The 22,730-nt window shown below is 41.7% G+C and overlaps 1 protein-coding gene across 1 annotated transcript in view; it reads left to right on the plus strand.

Annotated features, from left to right (window-relative positions):
* NME7 (NME/NM23 family member 7) overlaps nucleotides 1–22,730 on the plus strand; it is a 142,519-nt gene that overhangs the window by 28,281 nt on the left and 91,508 nt on the right. Inside the window, exons 2-4 of the mRNA XM_018557302.1 lie at nucleotides 15,348–15,455; nucleotides 17,858–18,024; nucleotides 21,408–21,518. Coding sequence (XP_018412804.1) covers nucleotides 15,348–15,455; nucleotides 17,858–18,024; nucleotides 21,408–21,518 — 386 coding nt within the window. The remainder of the gene's footprint in view (nucleotides 1–15,347; nucleotides 15,456–17,857; nucleotides 18,025–21,407; nucleotides 21,519–22,730) is intronic.

A 22,730-nucleotide genomic window follows, 5' to 3' on the forward strand; every position in this document is an offset into this window, starting at 1 on the left:
CTGGTTAATAATAAATGTTTCCTAACATAATGTAAAAAAAACTTTTTTTTTTCAAAATTTTCTGTAATTTTTCCTAATTATAATAAAAAATAAAAACCCCAGTGGTGATTAAATACCACCAAAATAAAGCCCTATCTGTCCCCAAAAAATGGTATAAAATTCATTTCAGTACAGCGTTGCATGACGGAATAAACGTCAGTCAAAGTATCGCAGCGCTGAACACTGAAAAATGGCCTGGCCAGGAAGGGGGTCTAAACACCTGGTCTTGAAGTGGTTAAAGGCTATTTGTTTTCCCTCCCCCCAATGATAGTGCCAGGACTTACCTTAAATGATGCCTCTTTACTCTTTATTCGATCATCTTCTTCCTTACTGTCCTTTTCAGCTGTCCCTCCAGCGCTGTTGCGGGTCTCCGATCCAGTGCTGATTCCTCTGTCCTCCTCTTCTCTCATGTCCCACGGAGTCTGTGCGGGTGCACGCTGCTCCATAGACTTACCTTGTGTCTCTCCTCCTCTCCTGACTGAACGTCTGAACTGCGCATGCGCCCGCCCGAGGTTCTTCAGATGTTCAGGAACGCTAGGCGAAGACACAGGTAAGTTTAAACCTGTTTCAAAAGGTTTTTTTTTTTTTTTTACGTTTTTGCATATATCTATTGCTTGCTAGCAGTAGATATATGCAAAAAAAGGGAGAGTTTAATAACCCTTTAACTTTATTGCTAAGAAGCCACCCTATGTGATAGCCAATTTACCCAGACAGGTCCTCTTTATGGAGACATCAGGGGTCTCTAAGACCCCTAATGTCACCTAGTGACCTCCAAAGAAGCTGATGTAGCAGAGATCTGCTTCACCAGCATCTCTCCAGCAACAGAAGCCAGAGAATGACAGCTGAATGTGGAAGTGTTGTAATATTGATCACTTCCTACATTCAGAGAACAAATGAGAGATCAGAGGGAGATTGTGTGAGGATCTCCCTCTAATATCCGGTGACAGGGCCGACGTGCAGGTCCCGGGCTCATCGGAGCTCGGGATCGCCGGCGGCGGAGGGGGCGCAAACCCACATGCATAATACAAGCGATCCGGCGGCTCTACAGATGCCATCGCTGGCTGTTTACAATTTAAGCAGGATGGACGAGGACGTTTAAAAATGCCGACTCATATTCAAGAAGTTCCCGGCTGGCCCTTTAAGTACATGTTTTAATACAGGGGTGGACAAATGAATATGGAATTCAAGTCCAGTCTGTCCTATCCAGGAGCCAGAAGGATTTTTAGGAGCCAACTTCATTGACAACAACTAGAGAAATTCTCAGAAGTTAGGCACCAGCTGTAATTTTTAAGGAACATTTGCTATCTGGCTCCTGGAATTTGTCCAGCTCTCCTTTAATAGTTCAGAAAGCTTGACTGTAGAGATGACGCCGATAGCATTGTGTTTTAGAAGTGCACTATGTACCCCTTTTGAAAACCAGGTGTGGATCACCGAGTCTCGTTGCCACATTTTTTTTTATTGTCCTTCCCTAATTGCGGCGTCAGCTCCACTGACAGCAACTATAGAAAACCTAAAAATTTAGGTGGCAGCTGTCATTTTTAAGGGGCATTGGCTACCTGGATCTTGGGATTTGTCCAGCCCCTGCCTAATTGTATGTAAGGGTTTTCCAAACAAACCGCTGTGATTTTAAATAACTAAAAATACTTGCTCAGTTCTATTTGATATCTGATTTGCTAAAACTAAACTGCTACAATGAGCTTACACTAAGAAGCTGAAGTTCACCTTGGAGAACACATACCATCACTTGGGAACCTTTGGCCTGCAGAACTATCCTATAATCTGCGTCCTTGGTATTTGATGCCAGGATTGTAAAGTTTTTGTTTTTTTTCACATCGTAAGTAAACTTGTTCAGTCCAGTTCAGCAATGAAATGCTGCCAGTATTTAGTTTGTAGATTACTTTTGGTTATTTGTTTTTCACGCAGTGCTGACTGAGAGGGTTAATCAGAAGTTGGCATCTCATTTAGAGCAGTTTAAGAGGTGTGGAATCTTAGTATAAAACAAAGATCTTAGTTATAATGATGGCAGAAAGTAGCTATGCAATGAAACCTGACTACAACTTCAATATTACAACCTTTTCTTGCTGAAATGATATTTAAAGCAACACTGCCACTATAGTAACGAAGTTTAAATAAAACCATACCTGTAAAAAACCTTTCCTGCTGCCAAACTCAACTCTGATCCTGAGTAATCTTCTGCTGAAGTCCACAATAAAGCCGACACTCTTGGAGTGTCAATCTCTTGGCTCCTCACAGCTCTCAGTGGTTCCACCCGTCATAACTGTGTCCTGTAATGCATGGGTGATAGAGGGAGGAAACAGTGATTGCAGTGAGGGACCCCAACGATCGACACTTCCTTGTCTGTTTAAATGGCCGTCCCCACTTGTGCCCTGCTCACACTACAATGCAGATATTGTTTAATGGATGTATATCCTCCCCAGAAATACACTGAACTGGACAGCCGTGTGAATGAGATAAACCACACACAGTATATAACAGTGGGTTGTAATCTAAGTCCCCGTTCACATTGAGCGGTTTATGGCGCAAATGTCCGCTCCAAAATCACGCATATTTTCACGCGATATCGCTCTATGTAGTTAGTCCAATGCATTTCAATGGAGCTGTTCACATCTTGCAGCTCAGTGTCGCCTGTAGCTCGTCGCTGTTGCTTGTACATGACCCTTTTTTGCACGGATGTCGCTCGATTTTGCTCTTGATTGCTTACAGCCCAATACGAAAAGATGTGCGACGTAGCGCAACAAGTCGCGCAATATCGCTCAGTGTGAATGGAGAATAAGGCCCCATGCACACTAAGCGGATTTCAGCCGCAATATCGCAAATTTTTGCCGCGAGAAGTCGCCGGCCGATGATTTTCAATGGAGTGGTCTTAATGTACAGCTCCATGTCACCCGTCGCGGTCGCAAGTCCTCCTACAGGACCCTTTTTTTCTGCGGATTTTGCGCGATTTTTCTTTTTTTTTTTTAATGCAGCGGTTAAGGTCGCGCTACCGTCGCTGGAACGTCGCCCCAAAAGTCGCGCTATCCCGGCCACACGTATCCGCTCCAAAAGGTATGTCGCTTAGTGTGAATGGGGCCTAACAGTTTAAAGGAGAACTATGAGGTGAGTGCTTTTCACTCACCTCATAGTTCTAGCCGACCTGTGACAATGAGACTGTCACAGGTCGGCTCAGTAGATCGGGAGGTGAGCGAACACATACCAGGTTCGCTCACCTCTCGAAGCTGTCACGGCTCTCTGCCGTGACAGGGGGAGGGGCTGGATTCCCCTCTCCCCACTCGGATCCCGTCATCTAAGTCTGGATCCGCTCCGGCTGCGGCGTCTCAGTATACCGCGAGCTGTAGCTCGCGGTATACTGAGCTTAGGGTGATGGGAGGACGCTAGTTTGTGTCCTCCCGTTACCCTAAGGAGAACTATGGGGAAAAACATATAGTTCTCCTTTAAGAAAATGTTGAAATGATCTAGGTACTGTGAGTGCCAATTATACATTTGTGACATTGTGTGCATGTAACCATTTGAGTGCACAACAAAAGTCTAGAACAGTGGTTCTCAACCTGTGGGTCGGGACCCAAAAGTGGGTCGCGACCCACAGTTGAGGGGGTCCCCACATGCCTTGTGCTGCTCTAGGTAAGAGGCTCCTCAGCCTCCTCCTAGCGCAGCGGTGTCAGTTCCCCTAGGTGGTGCTGCAGCAGCAGTGGCCAGAGAGGATCAGAGAGAGGGGAGCAGGCAGGAGAGAGGGGAGGAGGTGAGTGCCTGATCACCACAGAGCCCACACTGGACGCCTACAGAGAGTCCCAATAGCCACCTGAGAGCCCGCATTGCCTCCCGAGAGCCCACACAGATCATGCTGTTTATAGTAAACTGGATGTATATGTTCCCATGGATGCCATGCATGTCTACATGTCAACCCCAAGTTTGAGATTGTCCATAGCATACAGCTATTTAATAATCACTATCAATGCTCAAATGAAGCAAATCGCTAGAAAAAGCCACCCTGTGTATGTTTCCACACTGCATGTTGTTTGAAATGTATAAGATGTGCACGGCAGTATACAATACTGAATTGGGTTCAAGGCTCTTGCTGAGGAAACATCATGTTTCAGATTGATGTATACGTTTACTGGAAGGATGCAACGTTTTTAGCCGTCAACATTATTGATTACATACAGCTTTCAAAACATAATTTCATAAAACATCAGAGACTCTATGGCGTGTTTGCTAGCAGACTGGGATGTGGCTCTGACATGAGCATATGGTATGCAGGAACCCATATTGACTATAGTTTATATAGCGCTAACCAAAGCGTGATTATTTTCTAAGCATCCTGCAGTATTATCTTGCTATTGGTAGATGACTTATTGTTTTGTTGAAACAAAGAAAAATTGTAAAGTTGGCTTTACACTGTGCAATGTAAAGGTGCCCATACACCTCGCAATTATCGTACGATAAATGCGGGGAAATCCCGCGATCGTACGATAATCGCAAGGTGTATGGAAGGCGTGCAACCGTTTCTACTGTACGGCCGCACGTTTTTTGTCTAACGAGCATGTTTGAAAACCCGCCAAGAATCGTACGATTGTCGGCGGGTTTGTGGCATGCTCGGGAGACAAATGCCGAACGGGCCGGTGTGCGCAAGCTCACACTGCCCGTTCAGCATTGCAGTCATCGGAAGCCCACCACTCGGGGGCGGGCTTTCGATAATGATCGCAAGTACGATCTGCCTGTCCAAGATGGGCAGATCATACGAGCTTTTAATTAGCTTACAACCATCGCAAGACAAAAGTCTTGCAATGGTTGTTAGGTGCACGGGCACCTTTGCACATAGATGCAGCTGCATAGGGAGTGGGCCTCAATGTCTAACCTCTACATATTTACATAACTGTGTTGTTATAGGGCATGCTCAATTGGCACTTCCAGAACTGTAACCGAGCTGCCCTAAAAAGTTCACAGTCAACCACTGATGATTGGGAGCTGGTAGGACAGGCTCCCGATTACGTTTTCACTGTACAGCCAATCACTGTGAATGTATGGACGGGAGCTTAGAGGGTTGACTCGTGGTGGCAGCGGCAAGGGGTTAAGGAACATTTGTACAAAAAAAAATGAGTACCTTGACGAACCTGCTCATTGTTGCCACAGTAAATGTACTGAGAAACGCCACAAGGCTTATATTACTGTGATAGTAGATATGCCATATCAGTCCAATAATAAATGTTACTATCGGTATCACAGAAAATATCTCATTATTACAACAGAAATCACTGGCCATTATTGGCACTTATATTGCCAGATAGATTCTGTCTTCTGCAGCTTTTTTTTTTTTCTCCATATACATTTTTATTGTGGACAAAGAAGAACATAGACTGTCATACAAAAGCTGTGCTGGTTACAAAATGTAAATTATAATACATAGTACATCATACAAACAAACAAAGCAATGGTTCAGTAGAAAAGGTTTGAGAATGTGGGAGGATGTAGGCATGATCGGTATGAGAGACCTTACTTTCAGCTTATCATATACACATAAAGGCAATTCGATATCTTGAGGAGGGGATCTTAATCCCGTCATGGTGCTCAGGGAGATTCTGTCTTTAAACAGCGTGCATATCCCCAAGAGTTACCTGTTTTGAGCAGTGATGATGAGGCACTGTGTAGGTAATAAAACTGAGGCCGAGAAATGCTCCGTCTTCTTTTATGCCTCGGGCTGTGCTCGTATGGGATTCATTGCATCATGTACATTCCCAACATACTGACGCGTGGATATCCTGGTGTTTTACAGAGATACTACAGCCAAAAGCATCTGCAGCATTTAAGCTTGTGCTTACATTGTGTACGCTGGTGGCAAGCAGTGGACATTCAAGTGGTGGCAATGGGGGTATCATATGGCGAATGTGGGCATTCTCAAAACTATATGTGTATGTGAGTATATTGAAAGCAGAACCCCAGGCTTCAGCAATATATATTTTTATACTCTCCACCACATGTCGTGCAGCTTTCTCCCACTAATTTAACATTGAAGTAAGGTTTTCTACCTTAAAATTGGAGAAATTCATCTGAACTGGTCTAGTGGGAGAAGTAATGCCCACTGAACAATGACTGAACTTTAGCAGACTTCATGCCTATCTACACTAATACCCATAATCTTCCCTAAACATGAACAGTAGAAGACAGTGAGGCCTTGTTCAGACAGGCAGTTGGGGTTAGGCTGTAAAAACAGGTGGTCGATCCACATTTATACTGCCCACCCCCATCAGCCCACCTAAAAGCTTAATTAGCGGATGCTCAGTCTTGTATATTTTCTACGGCCACAGCAAATTTTAAACAGTATGTCACGCTTGGTAGCTGGTGCCGCTTGCTAAACGCAAACATTGCAATCAGCGGGACCGCAATGCAACCGTGTTAGTACGTAGTTACAGCTTGATATTATGATTGAAAATCTCCACTGGGATTAAAAAAAAGATGAAAAGAAAACGTCACGGAGTAGTTGGCAGTATTGCCTCCTGAACACTGGGCAGGTGCTGCTCTACTGCCCTCTGAAAGCGTTCCAACACGGAGCCAGACACCAATGTGAACGAAGCCTTAACCAGATGCTGTGTGCTAAATGTGTTTGCAGCTGGGGTGTAGATATGAGGGGGGATAAGGGGGTCCAACCAAAATAATAAAAAATTTTTACAAGCCCAGCTTGCAGATTCGCATTCCTCAGGTCTTTCATAATGGGTTTGAATACATATCTGAGGCTTACATTGACACTGAACTCAGTCATTTTTAATGACACTGTCCTTCGTTCTGGAGGGTGGCTACTTTTGCATTTAAGTACCTTAACGTATAACAAAAATGTAGCTTATTCGTGTATCACTCAGCTGTAGATCCTCAAATCAACTCTGCATTTTTGATGACACTGTCCTTCGCTCTGGACGGTGGCTACTTTTGTTCTCCATGGTCCCTGTGTGTGTTGTAAAGTAGTCACCAAGCTCGCTCCCATGATGGACTACAATCTAAATGCAAATTCGTAAATTAAACGTGAGATTGTAGTCTATCACAGGAGTGAGCTTGCAGCGGTGACTACTTTACAACACACACAGGGACCGTGGAGAACAAAAGTAGCCACCGTCCAGAACGAAGGACAGTGTCATCAAAAATGCAGAGATGATTTGAGGATCTACAGCTGAGTGATACACAAATAAGCTACATTTTTGTTATACATTAAGGTACTTAAATGCATTTTTCAAATGTAACTCTTGAGTTTAGTATCACTTTAACCTGTTCATTATGAACCCCCTAAAGTCCAGGGGACGTGTCAATGACAGTGTAGGGACAGTCAGTGGGTTTTGTGAGGGACTGGGTATCTGCAAAAGTGGAATGGACAGGTAAAGGTGTGGTTTTTGGATTTTTATAAGAAACTCATTAAGCAGCTTTAACTGGAGCAAGATTAAGTAATTATGGAATGTGTATTATATTCCTGTTCTTCTGGTTCCATGCCATCTTTCCATATAATTCATATGTCATATCCTTAGCTGATTTTACATGTGCCAGTTATTAGACCCATAGAGGACTATAAAGCTGCAGGATGCTTGGGCCTTTTAAATCTTTTCACATAACACGTGCACATAATGTCAGCTTTCAGAACATTGCATTGGTGCCTGATTTACTAGAGTGTTTTGTCATGAGCAAAGTATAGGAGCTGCTGAACACTCTTCTGGTTATTCAATTAACTTGACTGTCATGCTGATGGCTTCAGTGTTTTCCGTGTCCCTGATCTGGAACAAATATAGAGATAAGGAATTCATTTACAACATGCTTGTTCTGGGTCTATGACTCGGAAACTAGGCACAGGCAGACAAATAGTATTTTTAGAAGAGGCGCATCAGTGGCAGTCCACAAACTTTTTATGATCAAGTCACTTTACGTTTCCCACATAGACTTCTAAAGGCCTGATGCCTAATGGAGAAGGGATCAAGGTAAAGACAAGAAAATAATTTCAAGCAACAGTTAAAGCTGAACTTCAGGATAATAGAATTTTGTCTAAAGAAAAGAGGCATGTGCTTAATGCTACTTGAATCGTGTTGTGCTTGGTTTATTTCCTCAATATCTGTGCAGTAATGTGAAACTTCTCCTCTGTGTAGGAGCTTCCTGTAATAAAGACCATTCACTGCTGCACTCTCTCTCCTTGACTGGTCTTGTCTCCACCCCTCCTGTAGTTTTCTGTAGGCAGCCTGTAGTGGGTGGAGCCTGCTTTGTCCCTCCCACAGCTCTGCTTTCTGCACAGTGATGATGTCACCACTACATTTAAAAGGTAATATCGGGGTTTGTTAACCACTTGAAGACCGGGGTGTTTCACCCCCTTCCTGGCCAGGCCATTTTTCAGTATTCAGCGCTGCGGTACTTTGACTGACTCTTATTCCGTCATGCAATGCTGTACTGATACAAATTTCATACTATTTTTTGGGGACAGATAGAGCTTTCTTTTGGTGGTATTTAATCATCACTGGGGTTTTTATTTTTTACTATATAACAAGTGGACGGAAGGTGGTTAAGTAATTTGAATTAAATATTTCTTTATTATTAATTTCATATTTCACAGATTACAAAAATATCTTCAGAAACAATTCATATATTTAACACTTAACACACTACATATTGCGTATATGATTTATTATCCCAGTCATATACCACACAACATATGGACAAGACGTACCATTCATACCAAGAAAGGTGGTTAAGTAATTTGGTGCAGATAAAGTGGATTTATATTCTTATTCTTGTGGCTATAAGAAAAATGTTTAAATGAAGGTTTTTTTTTTGCCTTGAGTTCAACTTTAAAGGGGAACTATGAGGTGAGTGATTTTCACTCACCTCATAGTTCGAGGCGACGTGTGACAATGAAACGGCTCAATAGATCGGAAAGTGAGCGAACACATACTGTCGCTCGCTCACTTCTCGATCATGTCCCTGCAGAGAGCCGTGACTGTCACTCACGGCTCCCTGCAGGGATTCCCCCCTCCCCATTCCGATCCACCAGCGCTAACTGGCGGAACGGACAGGGAGGGGGCGGGTACAGCTGGCTCTGCCTGGCTGCGGAGGTCTCAGTATACCGTGATCTGTAGCTCGCGATATACTGAGCATTGGGTCACGGGAGGATGTTGGTTTATGTCCTCCCGTGACCCTTAGGAGAACTATGGGGAAAAACACTGACCGCATAGTTCTCCTTTTAAAAAGATCAGGAACATGGAAGTATGTATACCTTACATTCTACACTTAAAAGGATACCTTTGCCTCTGTCTTATCTAGGGATGTATGTACAAGACATAATAATGTAACAATAAGCAAGTCAAACGACTAGTACAATCAAGTTACCTGTATCTTCCAAGAATCCTAACAATCAAATGTTAATGTTTAACAGTGCATTCTTTGTTTCTATTTTTGCTATTAAAATGGAACTGTGAACAAGCTAAAATATAGTTGCTTTAACATCTTTTACGACTGTGTACTTTTTCTTTATGATTAAGTTTAGTTTTTGCAGCTTTTTATATACTCTTACTAGAGAATGTTCAAGTTCATTAAGTTCTCACAAGGCTCCCTGTAAGTAGAAAATGAATATGCACTTTGGAACATTCATGTGAGCTACTTATTTCTGACACTCCCTGGTATCAACCGGTTGAAGGTTACTAGCTGATTAGTTGTGAAGAGTAAGTTTCCAGAATTTATTTCTGTAACTTTGCAGTTAAGATTTAACGTTACCTCTAAGCTGTAGTGTGAGAATAAATGTGTTGCCTGTTCCATGCTCTCTTTTCGTTATCCATAAAATGGAGAAAAATATTACTTATTTTGTCCTGAAAAAATGTCGAAAAGAACAAGTGGAGGTTTTGTTGACAAGGAGCAAATTGATTTTTGCTATTCAGAAAAGCAGTGGTTGGATTCTGATCGGTTCCTATGGGGAACACCATCACTGTGCCTTTATTGCACTTTAAATATTCATGGTACCAGTAGACATTATATAAGAGTTGCCTGATAATGCCAATTTTGACCAATCTGATAAAATCTTATGTAGCTGCAGGCAGACCCTTCTATGCCCCCGTTTCCCAGAAAAACTGGCTTCATTCTGACTTTCCTGATATACAATCTTGTTCTAAGTTAGTGAATCAAGAAGTACTGAGGCCAGAGTTTTGGCATTGCAACGAGGCAACTCGTATTTTCAGAAGGATGCCAGCCCCCCTGTTTTACTCTCAGAAAAGTTATTATTTTATTTATTATTATTAATTATAGGTACCTTGTTTCCCCGAAAATAAGACAGTGTCTTATTTTTTTTTTTTTGCACGAAAAAAGACACTATACAGTAGCACCGATGATCTACTCAGCACTTTACATACAGAAAATTCACATCAGTCCCTGCCCTAAAGGAGCTCACAATCTAAGGTCCTTATCGCACATGCATACAGGGCCAATTTGAAGAGGAGCCAGTTAACCTTCCAGCTTGTCTTTGAAGTGTGGGAGGAAACCTGAGTACCCAGAGGAAACCCAAACAAGCACAGGGAGAACATGCTAATTCCTTGTAGATAGTATCCTCACCAAGAACTGATCCCGGGGACCCCCAGTGCTGCAGTGCGGAAGTGCTAACCAGATGGCTTCTGTTCAGAACCTGCAGTTTATACCCAGGTTTTAATTTGTTTGTGTCTCCAATAAGGAAATTATTATTTTCTTCTGTTCAGTTTGACACCCATCACCTGGAGAACAAGTGAGGATAAGGAATAAATAAAATAACTAATGAAAAAAAGATTGGACAGTGTCAAGGTGGCAAGTAGGGTGGTGTGTTGGCTTGATAGGAACCAGGTTTACCCAAATCCAAGCAAAACTGTCAGTGACACCCTCCCCAATAAGTTGCAGCTGGGCATTTTATGCCCGTTTGTTACTGTATGTATAGCTGCGGGGTGGGTAATGCCCCAGCCACAACTGATTGAGTCAAGAGGGGGTTAAGGCACTGACTTGGTTCACATCAAGCCCATGCACATCACTATTGACAGGGAGCGGTTGCTTCTAACGAGAGATCTCTAGCTGTCCTGTTCAGTTCTGGATCTGTCATGTTTCTCTGTTCTTTGGAGGATGGGGTGATCTCCAGGTAAGCTCAGTCTCAATGTATTCATTACTATGGCTGGGGTTAAACTTTTTTATCGGATTTCTTGACTGGCTGGCTTTACATAATGTCCGGTGACAGTTTACGTGATCTATCAGCCATCTTTTCTTGAAATTGAGAGCACTGAACCCAGTCTACTTCAAATTCTAAATTCCCCACCTCTTACTAAGAACTAATCTAAGACAAACTGAGAACCAACATGGCTCCTGACTTCTCAGAACTCTTACTGGACTGCTGACGTTTGTCTTTAAATAACGTTTAACTTTCTCTGAGCCTTAATCCAACCTCCTACCGCTCTGTCATCACAGCAACTTCAAATTCACTTCAAATTCTGATTCCCCACCTCCTTGGAGAGAACTGATCCAAGACCGTCTGAGGACCAACATGGCTCCTGACTTCACATAACTCTCACTGGACTGCTGACGTTTGCCTTTAAATAACGTTTAACTTTCTCTGAACTTTATTCCAACCTCCTACCGCTCTGCCATCACAGCAACATCCGGTAATCATTTCCAGAAATATGCTGAAAGACCACTGAGTTATAAATGGCAGTGTGACAGGTTGTCTTCAGGTTCAATGAACTAAGCTATAATGTAACATCAATGACTCTCTATTTCCTTGTCATCACATCAGCTTGTAATTTATAGGCCAGACATCAAGTTGCTGATGGTGCTATGTTTTCTTTTACAGCTAATGTTTGATTTGCTGCATTCCCATGCAGAGAGTGACCCAGAAGCACAGATCCATTTACTTCTTCAAGTGCCCCAGTCATTGGCTAGGGCCCTGGTTCTCAACTAGTGGGTCTCTACCCAAAAGTGGGTCGCGGAGTGGAGGGTTACCACCTGTCTGCACGTTCCATTCTTCTCTGGGCGGAGGGGGGTTGGGATGTTCTGGGTGAGGGGACCCCCAGGGCTGCATCAGAGGGGTATTGACGATGCAAATGCAAGGGTCTCAGGCAGTCTGGGGGGCCCAGGCTACAACCAGAGTGCTTGCTCTATAGTGTAATAATCACAACTTCTTGGTATGGCCCAGGCCCCCCTATACAGAAACAGCTACTTGGTACCTTCCTGTGTAGTGGTGGGCTGCACGCAAGGAGATACGGAGTGGTGGATGGAGTGGTAAGTATATTTAAAACTATTTTTTTTCTCTGACCCGGAGGTGGAGATGGCTGGAGCTTGTTCGCCACTGCTGACAGGGACTGGCCGAATTATTGTTTCTGTTCAGGCAGCAGGCTCTTCTCTTCTGACATCCACCCAGCCGTAGGAGCCATTAGCACCACCCACTCCTTATTCATATGGAAATTGTGTTATTTGCTCTCTTTACTCAAAGCACCCCCACACACTGTGCACCCACAGCGCCCACACACACTGTGCACCTACAGCACCCCCATACATGCTCTGCACCAAGAGCGCCCACAAAAAAGTGGGTCATGAGGTTACACAGGTTGAGAACCACTGGTCTAGGAGGAAATGCTCAGAAAAGAAGAAGGGTAAAGAAAGTAGGCACATTCCTTTTTTATCATACTTGAGAGCAGGTTTTGGAAATGTGATATTTAAGGGTATTTAAACCCAAGAACAAACTATTTCATCTCACCAGTCCTTAGATGTGGTTGCTGCATTAGTTTTCTTCTCTATGGACTTTATTTTCAGCTGGTGATCCTGCTGGTAACACATTTCCTGTCCTGGGTTGACAAATCTTTTCAAATTCAAATGCTACATGCGTTTAGATGGCAAACCAAGTGTTTGACAAGAAAAGGCTTTGCATGCACCTCAGTGTCCACAGAGCAGTGCAAAGCAGGTCAAGCACAGTCTCTGAACTGCCATGTTAAAGTCAATGAGATTTTGCTGACCTGCATTTAACATGCTTATTGACAGATTCCACTCAAGGCCCTTCCCACATATTTTGTTAATTTTGCTTCTTTTATGTGTGCTAAAGGGATTAGATTGTTGAATGAGTTATGTATCACTGTCTTTCATGTTGTAAGTGGAAGAAAGTACAAACCACAGAAAAATGGAGCAAGAAATAAAGGTTAAAATGAGCTTACAGCTCTGCCTTCTCCAATAATAATAATATCTGTACCTGTCACACTTGTGCGTTGAGAATTTAGAAGTGGGGACTGCGGAATAACACGCCTGTGGTGTTAACCCGTGTTTCAGGTGTGGTTTCAGTGCAGCTTTGGAAAAACTTGCCCAATGCCCTGCAAGTGTTTGGTCTGGTTATAAGGGGAAGTGATGTAAAGGGGGAAATGATATAGAATCTAGGGTTGGTTCACAGGTAATGACTGCCACTGGTGCAGGTTGGCACCTGTGGATGGTGCTGGAAGTGGCTAGAGGCACTTTCTGGCTGGTGGCTTGCAGACAGAAAGTGGCAACTGGAGCTGTCCTGTCCTTTTTCTGTTGTTTCCTCTGTTTTAGAACCTTCAATGCCTCTTCCCCGACACCTGGAAAGCGATTTGGCAAAGCTTCTCAAATGCACATTAACTGCTCAAGGACGTTTTAATAGACCATAAATGGAGGCAGTTGCCAAGCTGCAATGCCTCCCAGATGCGACATGCACTGTATTTTTTGTTTTTACCACAACACAACACACACAAAGGCATTTGATACGGTACCACACAAGCGCTTACTTCACAAGACAGAGGGTTCTTTACGATAAGAGCGGTTAAGGTCTGGAACTCACTGCCATCGGCAGTGATTTCAGCCAAGAGTGTAGATTTGTTCAAGAAACGTTTGGACAATTTCTTGAGGGACCGTAATATCCAGGGATACCAGTATCGCTAAGAATGAGATGATGCGTGGACCTATATGGGTTGGACTTGATGGACGTATGTCTTTTCAACCCCATATACTATGTAACTATGTAACACTAGCGCACATGTGTTTACAGCACTGTGTGCTGGCCATTGAGCTATTCCACATGTGCACTAATAGGTGGTAGGAAAGCTTTAAAAAATGCTTCTCTACCACCTGATTTTAACACAGGTGGGAACTAGGCCTAAAAGTGTCTTGCAAAGGGGCTTTTGAAAACAAGAAATGTTGAAGTACTGCTTTGCTTTGACTTTTGACCAAAGTTCTATTTTAGTGTCTATGGGTTTATTTTTATTCTCCTCGGAAAGTAATTTAAAGGTATCTGAAAGGATACGTTAAAAAAATGCCTATGTATGATGTGAGCTGGTATCTTACCACAATGGGCCTTATCAGGTGGTTGGTATGCTTAACTTACCCTCTTGGATTCCTTCTCATGCCAAGCAATAAGAACTGTTTTCACCTATAGGGCAAATATTTGGGTACTGATAGACAAGGATCTAAAGCCAATTTGCTTCTAGATAATGGCACAGAAGTTTATTTATACATCATTTTCTTTTATTTGTGATTTATTTACTTTAGGGTAAGATATTGGTGCTATCACTGTTTAAACAGTTTGTTAAACCTATAAAATGTTAATTATGCTATCTTGGACTGATGATGGATGATGGTGGCTAGGAATGTAGGCATGTGTGAGGGGCCCAGCAGGATGCACCCACTACCGGCTGCCTTCCGAAAACTACAGAGGGGGTGCTACAAGTGGATTGCATGCATTCAGTTTGTGGGGACAGTGGAGACAAACCCTTAATGCCAAAGCAGTGCCAGCACTGGGAAGTTGCTAAATGTTTGGTGGTGCTTATAGAGATGTAACAATCAACTCTGTCAGCTGATTTAAATATGTTCCCCCCATTGGTTTTCTTCTTTAAGCCTATGTGTCCTGTAAGGCCTCATTCACACAGGGTCTACAAGCCCGTACGTTGTGCACGCCCGTGAACGGCCTTCCCCGGGAGCGACGGGTGCTGTGTGTGATTCCGCACAGCAGCTTGTATTTCCCTATGGGAGGACGCGACCGTACGCTGTCATACGGACACCCAAACTGCACATCCATGCAGGTCCGGGTGTCCGCACTTGGATGCAGACAAGATGCGCGTATGACAACGTACGGCCACGTCTTCACATAGGGAAGAACATGCTGCTGCGTGCAATCACACACAGCACATGTCCCTCCCAGGATCGTCCGTTTACAGACGTGTGAATGAGGCCTAACCTTTTTTTTTTACATCCGTAATTGTGCTGCAATGTGTTTGTTTTATTTTGTATTAATTAATGTAAATGAATGCATACTGATATATGTTAATGTTTTTCAGAATGACGATGATAGATATGTGTTCATTGCTGAATGGTATGACCCAAATGCTGCTCTTCAAAGGCGTTATCAGCTCCTCTTCTATCCTAAGGATGGGTCTGTTGAAATGGTAAGATGTTTCAGTGTGAAATACTTTATACTGGAGAAATAAGGGGTTTCAAGTATCTTCTCCATGTTCCACACTCTTTCATTTGCTTGTGTCTAGGAGTCCATAAAACAAGCCTAAGTGCCTCTGTTGGTGGGCTTTGGGCTGGTGTCAAAGGGAAAATGTAGCTTGCTTTGACATGCATTCTGCTTTCATTTGAGATCAGTTGGAGATTCTGTGATCATTAGGAATTCATTGATGCATTAGACCTGCAGCTGACCTCCTCCTGGCCTGCATCACAAGATGGAGATAAAAACTAGATGGACATGGTTACATCGGTGACATCCATTCTGTACTTGCTCTGATCAGTGAAAGCAGCCTTGAACAAACCTTTGGTGCCTTGCTTATTGTTTATACCGCTTATTCAAGTTTAAAATTGTACTGTCCACACAAACCCAGTTTGTTTTTGTTATCTAATTCTATCATTTAAATAAAATATTTCAACATTATTCTTAATAGGAAAAGTACTACAATTATTTAAATTACTTATGATGAACTATCCATATTTCCATAAGTCATTTATATAAGTACCCTGACCATCTGCAGCTTTCTCAATTTTATAAAGGCAGCAGAAGAGTTGGAACATAAGAGGAGCAATACATGTTTAATCTTCTTTTTAAAATGAAATAGCAATGATTTTTCTAGTTTCTCCTGCTTAGAATATTTTTTAAAATGTACATATTTTCCTTTCATCGTGTTGTTGAAGTGCATAGCTTTTGATTTTATTAACATAATAATGTCACTATAAATAACTTAAACTGCAATCAGTCTAACACAGTATTACCAACTGCTTAAGGATCTGCTTGGATTGTGCTGATGGGCAGGTTTATGGCTAAACTAGAGTGCACACAGGACGAATTTGGCACCCTTCCGCCCCGCATCCCTCGATCAGCGGCCTGGCTGCTGTCAGAATACAATGGAAACGACGGGGGATTCGTCCATCAACGCTTGTAAGTGTTGATGGAGGAATCTGTTCTATTTTTTTTTTTGTTCAGCCCACGGGTTCAACGAAAAAAATAGAAGCATGTATACCCGACTTAAAGTGACATTAAACCCTCAGATTTTTTAACATAAAACAATACTGTAATGTGTGCCTTACTGTAATCCATGGTAGTTTCCCTTCTCTTTGCTGCTCTTCCTTTTAAATCCTTCTCTCTTCTCATGCTGGGGGAGAACTTCTCTTTGCAGCTGAGTGCCTCTTCCTGTAGTGCTGGCTCAGGTTGCAAACGTACACACAGACACCATTTAGCCATTCCAGAAACAAGGCAGTCTGCTGCAAAACAGAAGTTCTCCCCAAGCATGAGAACAGATACAGATTTAAAAGGAAGAGCAGCAAAGAGAAGGGAAACAACCATGGATTACAGTAAGGCACACATTACAGTATTGTTTTATGTAAAAAAAATCTAAGGGTTTAATGTCACTTTAAGACTGTTTGACCGATGATGTAAAAGGAAGTCTTTTGGTGCATGTAGATAAGGAGACATTTGCCTTCTCTAGCTGAAATTGGCTATCTCTTCCCATGTCCATGGGTATCCTAAAGCTGAACTCCAGCCTTACCTTCAGAGTTGTATAGGCTCCTCTAATGTCCTGAAATTGCTCACTCTGATTTCACTGCACACTGTGAGCTTCTCACATTGTGCGATAGAAGCTCCAGCAAGTCCTAGCTGGAGGATGACAAGGCGTGTTGCCTTGTGCATGAAGTTTTGTATCCAAACTAATATTATAATGGGTCTCTGTATGTAAAGACTCAACATTCTGCGTGCACAGCACTATTCCTATAGCAGGAAATATGACTGGTTCCCCCCACAATTTCATCTGGACATATACCATAGATCAGCATTTCTCAATCTTTTTTTCAGTCATGAAGCCCTTTATAAGTATGGAAAATCTTGAGGCGCCGCAGTCTAAAATGTAATCCAAAATCCATACCAGACCCGTACCACAGATATGGTCTGGTATAGATTTTTGGGAAGGGGGGACCCTCACACAATTAATTAATCTGTGAATGGATCCCACCTTCCATGGATTAGCGTTATGAGTTTCCATGGTGCTAGCAGCCAGCCTGCCTGCACCATGGAAAGGCATGATGTTGTTCAACAATTTTGAGGCAGTCTAAAGGTACCCCAGGGTGCTAAGGCGCTAAGGCACCCTGGTTGAGAAAGCCTGATATGAATACGTCAAAGGTTAACACCAATCTTACAGTTTACGAAATTCAACAGAGAACTTGCATATGGCTGTATTAAAAAGTAAAGGCTCTAATGATATGAAGGCAATAATACACACACAAGTCAACAATTGCAATGGCTTTTATTTAATTGTGGGGACTTTTTATTTTTTTTACTCCTGATATATTTCTGTAATTACAGTATGATGTGAAGAGCCATCGTGTTTTTTTAAGGCGGACTAAGTATGATGCATTACATAAAGAAGACTTATATGTTGGCAACAAAATAAATGTATTTTCTCGCCATCTTCATCTTGTTGACTACGGAGATCAATATACAGCTCACAGGCTCGGCAGTAAAAAGGAAAAGTAAGTTTGAATTATTCGGCACACAGTTTTAGTTCCACCTAAATAAAGATAGGCTTAATACTTTCATTTCAACGTCTGTGTTCATGGTACAGCATCAGAAGATAAAATCGGCTTACTGTATAAATCCTGTTTTGTTTGTCACATTCCTAGCAAGTTGGGTCAGTAAGCTTTGTTTCTTGCAGTCATTTTTTTCCCCCCAACAACAAAATAAATGTTTGAAAGTGCTTTTAAGTAGAAGTTCCTTAGGAAAAAAATGTGTTTTTGCAATGCTTGTTTGATTTTCTATTAGTTATTGCGGTCAAGTCGATGATCGTTTCTGACTGTTGTGTCGAAAAAAATCGAAGAAGCACGATGAAAAAAAAATTTCTTGCTCAAATGAAATTCTAACAGTGAATGTGGTCTGTGTGCAAGAAACTCCTCCATTATTCAAAAATAAAAAATTTAAATCAAACGGAATTTTGAATGACATTCGTCAGGTCTCTGATGGCATCATGGAATGCTCTGACAAGATTTTACAAATGAATGTTCATATGAAAATCTACCAGTGTTTAGACAGCTTAAAGTGACACTAAACGCAGGAGTTAAATCTTATAAATGCATTCAAGTACCCTAACTGTTAACAATACTGTATTTTATTTGTGTATCACTGAGCTGTAGATCCTCAAATCATCTCTGAATTGATGCTGACACTGTCCTTCCTTCTGGCTTCTTTTGTTCCCCATGGCCCCTGTGTGTGTTGTAAAGTAGCCACCACTCTAAGCTCACGCCTGTGATAGACTACAGTCTTATTACAATCTAGTAAACTAAATGTAAGATTATAGTCCATCAAAGGAGCGAGCTTGCAGTGGTGGCTACTTTACAACACACACACAGGGACCATGGGGAAGAAAAGTAGTCACCCTCCAGAAGAAAGGACAGTGTCAGCACCAATTCAGAGATGATTTGAGGATCTATAGCTGATTGATACACAAATAAGATAAATTTTTGTTAATAGTTAACGTACTTGAATTCTTTTTTAAAATTTAACTCCAGGTTAGTTATAGCAACCAATTAATACAGCACTAGAACTGAAATATAGGATCTGATTGGTTATCAACTGTAACAAGAAAAGCTGATCCACAAGAATTTTAGCTTACCATTTGCCAAGGAAAAGTAAAAGAAATCAGATTACTAATTTTATGGTTCCATACTTTGCTAGAAACATTTAATATAGATTCTGATTACTGTAAAGAACAAGAACAGTTCTTCCTACAAATTCTTTTAATTGCAAAGCTCGGTAATTCTAAAACTGCAGCTTTCCACACCAATACTAATTGCACAAGTGATGTGAGTGCTGATTAAAGCTAAAAAGTTATAGTTCATAGTGATGGCTTTCATCAGTCCACATAAATACATACATCTGCAAGGGTTGACAGATCTATAATCTAGGGCTGGGTTATTTTGCACGTGTGAACTAAATGTTTATTTACCGTTTTTTGAAATCCTCCATATTTAAGTTTACACACAAAGTTCCCTTTAAGAGATTGGGTATCTTGGGAGAGAGGGTAAACCATATCTTGTAGGGTGCTGATTTTTCCCACCATCTTTAAAAACCCTCTCCCTCAGATCAGCTTAGATAAGTCTTTCTGTGTAGCAAGAGAAGACTTTCAATCTTTGATGGCTTCCATAATGAAAGCCAGAATAGGCTCTCTAGTGTCTTCGTTGTCTGTATTTAGCTGTTGTAAAGTAGCTACAGCTTCAAGCTCGCTTCCATGATAGACTACAGTCTCAATACAAATTAGTAAACTAAACGTGAGATTGTAGTGCATCATGGGATTGAGCTTGGAGCAGTCCTCCAGAAGGAAGGACAGTGTAAGCATGAATTCAGAGAGGATTTGAGGATCTACAGTTGAGTGAGACACAAATATGCTATAGTTTTGTTCATAGTTAAGGTACTATAACTAATATATATATACACATATATATATATATATATATATGTATATAAATATAATTACAGCCTGAAACCGGAAGTGATGTAATACACATCACTTCTGGGTCCAGTGATCGGAAGGAGATCAGCTGGTAAAAGTGTGCTGATCTCCCTCTGATCCTGGCACAGAGACCCACCATGTCGATCCCGGGCGTACAAGCAATTAGCTGGCTATAGAGCCGCCTTGTATGCAACAGCCATAGTTGTATGCAACATAAAGGGTTTTCCGCTCGTGCAGCGAGAACGGACGTTTAAAAACGCCCACCCACTGTTATGAGTGAGCCATCTGGCCATTTATTTACAAATGGCCAGACGACAAGCAGTTAAATACCACCAAAATAAAGCTCTATATGTCTCAAAAATTATATAAAATTAATTTGGGTGCAGTGTTGCATAATAAAGTAATTGTCAGTCAAACTATTGCAGCGCTGTAAACTTTAAATGGGCCTGGTAATGAAGGGGTAATGCGGACTGGTACTCAAGTGGTTAAAGCTGATAAACAATGTAAGAATTGTCAATGAAAAATAAGATGGTAAGCTAAGGTCCCTGCTGCTCCAGATTATTCAATATTGTCATTAATATACTAGTTGTGATTCTCATGACTAATAAAGTACTATTTTGGCCTGCAGTGATGCAGCTTTCTTATTTGTGGGAATGGTTTCCAGGAAAAGCTTTATGGGTATGTGTGCAGTTTCCACAACCTATGTGCCAGGAAGGGGTCTTTGAGTCTGAAATGGCTTATGACGGATAACGTTTTACTGGAAGGCTGGCCAAATACATAGCAGTATAAGCAGTAATACAGGCTACCAGTCCCTATATATAGTAGCATATGAATTGCAGATGACCAGATTGTCAGATAGTCGTCCTTAACAAAAATTAGTCTCCATTCACACTTGAATGTGTCTGCATTTCGATGTTTTAACACATTTTTGTAGCACATTTTCATGCCTTATGAATTTTTGTTTGGAGCACTGAAGGTGAAATAACGGTTGCTAGGGAATGGAGGTTTGTTGTCTTGAGCTAAAACGAATGAAAATATATATTAAATATGATTTCTATGCAATCCCATTGAAGCCTGTGGGGCTTAAATAGGATTGTGTAGCACCAAAAGAAGCACCTGCGCATTTTCAAAACCCAACTGCATCATGCTACATAGGGGGGGGAACAGGCACCATAGAAGATATTGTGATTTCTGTTGACGTGCATTGTAGCGTGTGGGCAGGTGCGAAACAAATCGCACTAGTTTGAACAGAGGTTTGCACTGCATATTGAAAACAAGATAATAAGGATAGCCTTGGCCTTTGTGTTTGGTTATCTTTTGACCCATACTGATTGCTATCTTTATTAACATTCATTGATGATGTTTTGCAAAATCTTGATTTCTTTCTCATGTGTATATTTGCTCCGACAGAACTCTGGCTATGATTAAACCTGATGCTGTGACCAAAATGGGTTCAATTATTGAAGCTATTTTAGATTCAGGATTTACCATAACAAAGGCCAAAATGGTTCAGCTTTCTCGGTAAGTATCTGCTAGAATACTAAGTAAAATGTAAAGCTAACAGAAGTTTCCTTTTTCCCCCCCCTTTTATATGATATTACATAATATTGTAATAGATTGTTATCTATGACTCACTATTAAAGCATACCTTTACCCATATCTTTATAATAACACACCTTTAGAAATGTTTAGTAATGACAATCTACAAACACATACTTCTAGATAATTGCCAGTTTTCCATTCTTTGCATCCCTTATTTCTCTTTTCTTCCCCAGTCTTCTGGCAGTGTCCATGTTTACTAAGGGCAAATTACTAGCTTTCCTATTACTTCCTTGATTTCTGGCACATGTGACCATGGACATAATCTAAGGGGAAGAAAATGCCTTTCCCTGAGATCTCATCAGATTACAGATGAGATTTCCCAGCAATGCTCTTCTGATGACAAGGCAATCCCAGTGTGCATTGCATTGGCAAACTGAAGTCATTTCCACTCAAAGCAGGAAGTGAATGCTCTGCAAGTATTTCAAAATCACAGCATTTTACACCTGACATGTCTATGTTATTATTAATTATCATACATAGAGGAGTGCATTTGTAGAATTAGATTTTTGAGTGTAAAGGTCCGCTTTAAGGGGTATATAAATATGTTGCACAATTTTGTCTCAAACACAATACTTACATCTGTGATGTAATTTACCCCGACATGGAAGCGGTCTCATTTTCCTCCACTTTTCTTATGACCGATATGACAGTATATGGGTGATGGCTCCTGTACACCGTATATGCCGCTGGCAGAGAGCCCCAGGGGCAGTGTACCGCCTCATACATGGCTGTATGCTGTTGTTGGCAGGTATACGCTGGCACTGTGTAAACCTGCAGCTGCACACCGATGGCATCTCAGGTGAATCTCGTAAACCCACCGATGGCAAAGAAATGGGAATCATTGTTCAGACACAATCAGGGATTCTGTAAAAAGAATCAGAACTTTGTTTGGCATTTATTATGTTTGCAACCATCCAGATTCAGTAAGTAGGTAATTATTGAATCTTAAAGCTAACTTTTTGTTAGCTATCGCATTAAGATTAGGAGGCCTTGCTATTGCATGACCAAACCCGCTAACTGCAATCAGCGTAGAGGGCGAGAATCTGCCATGTGTTGGAAAAGTCAGCACTCGCAGTGCCTTAGGTGCTTGCTATGATGTCTTCACACTGCTGTGTAAAGAAACCTGTACTC

This window comes from Nanorana parkeri, unplaced genomic scaffold, assembly GCF_000935625.1.
Source record: "Nanorana parkeri isolate BGI_ZX_2015 unplaced genomic scaffold, ASM93562v1 scaffold278, whole genome shotgun sequence".
NCBI lineage: Eukaryota > Metazoa > Chordata > Amphibia > Anura > Dicroglossidae > Nanorana > Nanorana parkeri.